The sequence below is a fragment of the Oryzias melastigma genome, linkage group LG17, assembly GCF_002922805.2.
Source record: "Oryzias melastigma strain HK-1 linkage group LG17, ASM292280v2, whole genome shotgun sequence".
Classification (NCBI taxonomy): Eukaryota; Metazoa; Chordata; class Actinopteri; order Beloniformes; family Adrianichthyidae; genus Oryzias; species Oryzias melastigma.
The window spans coordinates 9,248,585-9,252,596 of record NC_050528.1 but is presented as its reverse complement, the minus strand read 5'-3'; the positions used below and the strand labels follow the sequence as shown (position 1 = coordinate 9,252,596).

Sequence of the window (4,012 nt, the reverse complement as noted above, 5' to 3'; positions counted from 1 at the left end):
ACCCTAAAATTAATAATCAGGCAGATACACAAAGATCCACAAACACACAGAAGTCCCACTTTGACAGAAAGATAATATACAAAATATAAAATAAAAAAGAAATACAGCCACAGCCAAGTTTGACATTTTTTCTGTATTTTTTTTTTATTTCTTACATAAAAGTTTTTAGATTTGCATTTATTCCTATTATTTTCTGTTTTATTATTTAGTAGCAACTGGCTAAAATGTTTTTTTCTTTTATTTTGAAATGAAAAGTTTGTACCAACCATGTGATTCATAACATAAAATATGCTTTAGGAAGAGATGTTCACTGCTGTCATTTTCAATACATAAATAAAGATCAGAAATTGTGTTTGAGAGCGTGTTTGGAGTGGGCCTGCGCACTCGCAGGACAAGCTAAGCATGGAGAGATGCTATCTTGAGCAGGCGAGCAGCCATTGTATCAGTCACACTCCGGCTCTCTTTCAAACACTGTAACGTCTTGTCATTCCCTCGGAAGTCAAAGCGTTCTGGGTTTGTCATCTTCTCCAAGGAAGGCTAGTCATCGCTAACTGTCACAGTCAATATACACCTGAGCATTTTTGTGTCACCATGCTATGTACACCCCGTGCGTATGAGTGAGCAGTGTCTAGCGTGTGTGTGCGAGCTGAACGGCTGCTCGGTGCATCACTTTGACTGACGTAACCCTGGTGTTGACAAGCAACAGACACCTTGACTCTGAATGCAGTCATATCCAGTGACTGATTCAGACAGAGAGAGAAAGAGGTAGACGGAAAGATGGAGTGAAAAGAGAAGGAGACAGTTTAAACCTCTTGAACGTGAACAGGACTGAAAGCCTGCTGTCATTTTAGATTTCTCCTCACTTGTCACATTTTCTCTTCCATTGAAGAGAAGTCTTTTTTTAATATTCAGCGCACCGCGAGTCTCGCTGCCTTCACTGTATGATCACATTTGTTTGGTTTGAAACATCGCCCTGTCTTCTACTTTATTTCAGACTCCTCTTATTACCCTCAACGCCGCCGCTACTGTAAGCATGCTTGTATTAAGCCGGGGCCCACCAGCGAGGGTGCCGCCTCGCCACAATCCAATTTCAGCCTCTTCCTCTGTCTGACGCCGTTGAGCCGGGGTGATGGTTATTCCTCTTATGAATCTTGTCTGTCTGTGCATCCAGGCGTGCAATGAGTTCACCACCCATGTGATGAACCTGCTGAGGGAGCAGTCTCGAACACGACCCATCTCGCCCAAAGAGATCGAGCGCATGGTCAGCATCATCCACCGCAAGTTCAGCTCCATCCAGATGCAGCTGAAGCAGAGCACCTGCGAGGCCGTCATGATCCTGCGCTCACGCTTCCTCGATGCCAGGTGTGGGAATGTGACTGTGGACGAATGGATTCCACCATTCCTCTCCCGGTTCTTTTTTTTCCTTCCTTTTACGTCCCTCTATGACAACCTGAGGGTCTCTCTTACCCAACCATAGGGACTCACTGGTTGAAGAAAAATTAAATAATTATAATTTTTAAAAGTACTAAATTAGTAAGGTTTTCATTAGATTATCTAAGTTTATAAACTTATGGCTGAGGTGCACCTAAAAGTAAATTAAACCAGGTTTTAGAATGCATAGATTTCAAGCAGAATTCACCAAAGACCTAAAGTATAACGAGACAAAATGTCATTTTTGTTTTAAGTTCTTTGAAACTTTTCAAAGGAGTGCATTAGCTCCACTGGCACATGGCGACTTTTATTTTGAAAGGACTTTATACGAACTTCTGTCAAAAGAAAAATAGGAAACATTTTTTACATTTTCTAATTCAATCAAAAAAAAATCCTATTTCTTATAAAAGTTACAAATCAAAGCATCATCAAATCTTCCTAAAGGGTCCAACTTGGTTTTGATCAGTAAGAAAAAAGTCTAAATTGGCTCTTTTACTGCTAAAGGTTGCAGACCCCTGCCCTATGACAATGTTTTATTTAAAAAAACATTCCCAATAGTGTTTTAATTATGATTATGATGTTTTTAACCTAAATCCCACAACGTAAATGTCTTAAAAAGCCATTTTTAGCCTTGAAAGTTTAGGGTTTTATATAGAGAGAAATAGGCATGTGTGCTTAATTCCTAATTTGTGCGTAACTTTGGGTTTGTTTGTGCGTAATTCTTGATTTGTAACTTATAAAATACATGATTTGAATAAGTACAAAAACTAAATTTAAAAAAAAATACAATTTACACATACACAAATTAAAATTACAACAGCTTGAACTAATTACACGTAAATCTTTAAAAATAAATAACAACAAACAAAACCTCAGTTCAATCTGTGGTGAGACTTTTTTCACGTCTGATGCGTTTAAATACTACTAGAATGCTCGTTCATCAGAGTTTTCTTATATGCCCGATAATTAATATAAAAAAGTCTAAAAAAGTGTTTTATCCGGTGCTGCCTGCATTCGCTGCCGGCCAGAACTCCATTGATTGTATGAAGGTCGGCGGCGGCAGCAGTCGGGGGGGCCCCTCTGGTCTGTCCCTGTGGAGCTTCTCCGTGGCGAGGCCCTTTTAAACACCCACAGGGCGGAGAGGCTTGACCAGCCCACCGGCCCGCTCCAATCTGCAGATGTTTAGAAGCGTCCGGCGCCGCCTGCTATCTCTGTTACCGTGACCAGCGCTCGGGACAAAGCCCCGTGTCTGAGGTGCTGTCAGGGGACGTGCTGCAGAGAGGAAATGATCACTTCTGGGGAATATTTTTGTTTTTAAAGGAATAAAAAATGCTTCTTTAGACATTCTTATATTAATTATAGGGCAAATCTCTTTAAGAAGGTGGGAAAATGTTGACTTTTATTGGATATATATCACTAGTTATTATTATTACTCAGATTATATCTAAGAAAACTCTGATGACCGAGCATTCTAGCAGTATTTAAACGCATCACTTACGGATTAAGAGTCTCACCATAGATTTGTGCGTAACTGAGGTTTTATGTGCGTAACAAGTGATTCAAGCGTAATTTTTAAAGATTTGCATGTGTAATTAGTTTCAAGATATTTGTAATTTTTGTACTTATGCACAAAATTTATTAAATGAGTTACAAATCAGGAATTACTCATACACAAACCCTAAGTTACGCACAAATCAGGAATTATGTACGCACGCATACACGTGATACTTATTTCTCTCCATAGGTTTTACACATGAATCATTTCTCTAATCATTTCGTCTTTGTTTTGTTTTCCAGACGAAAGAGGAGGAACTTCAACAAACAAGCAACAGAGATCCTAAACGAGTACTTTTACTCTCACCTCAGTAACCCGTATCCCAGCGAAGAGGCCAAAGAAGAGCTGGCCAAGAAATGTGGCATCACTGTGTCACAGGTAACCAGAGCGAAGCCAGGAAATCACAAGACTTCAGTCAAGGCCGATTAGAGCTGCAGTTTCTAGTTACCTTTCAGATTAAAAGCATTTTTTCCTGAAAAGGTAAATAAGTAAATGAACCTAAAAAACGTTTTTTATGTTCACAATCGTGTGTCTGGAGTGATGGCCAACTCTGACGTAAGACCACTAAATCACTTTGGATCAAAACACATTTATTTTACTGATATTAGTTTTAGATAATGATGCTAAACAGGAAGTAAATGTTGGTTTTCTTTTCTTGCCAATATTTTAAGCCTCACAAATGCAGCTGAAAACAGGATGAAGAGGCTGTTTGAATAACTACTGTTCTGACTGAGCTCACTGCTGTCTTCACAGGTATCAAACTGGTTTGGGAACAAGAGAATCCGATACAAGAAAAACATAGGCAAGTTTCAGGAAGAGGCCAACATGTATGCGGCAAGGACCGCAGTCAATGCAACCAGTGTGTCGGCTCACGGCAGCCAGGCCAACTCCCCATCAACTCCCAATTCAGCAGGTTAGCGTTAAAATTAGGTTTCCGAATGGGGAAATTCTGCCCTTTTTTATATATATTTAAATTTATACCGTATTTTTTGGAGTACAAGTCGCGTTTTTTTTGTTTTTGTTTTT

The 4,012-nt window shown here is 39.5% G+C and overlaps 1 protein-coding gene across 4 annotated transcripts in view; it reads left to right on the top strand.

Moving 5' to 3' along the window:
- The window catches only part of pbx1a (pre-B-cell leukemia homeobox 1a), a 73,929-nt gene that overhangs the window by 58,861 nt on the left and 11,056 nt on the right, over window positions 1-4,012 (top strand). For all 4 annotated transcript variants that reach the window (XM_024273762.2, XM_024273766.2, XM_024273764.2 and 1 more), the window contains exons 5-7: window positions 1,172-1,362; window positions 3,229-3,364; window positions 3,740-3,899. In XM_024273762.2, the coding sequence (XP_024129530.1) occupies window positions 1,172-1,362; window positions 3,229-3,364; window positions 3,740-3,899 (487 nt within the window). The remainder of the gene's footprint in view (window positions 1-1,171; window positions 1,363-3,228; window positions 3,365-3,739; window positions 3,900-4,012) is intronic.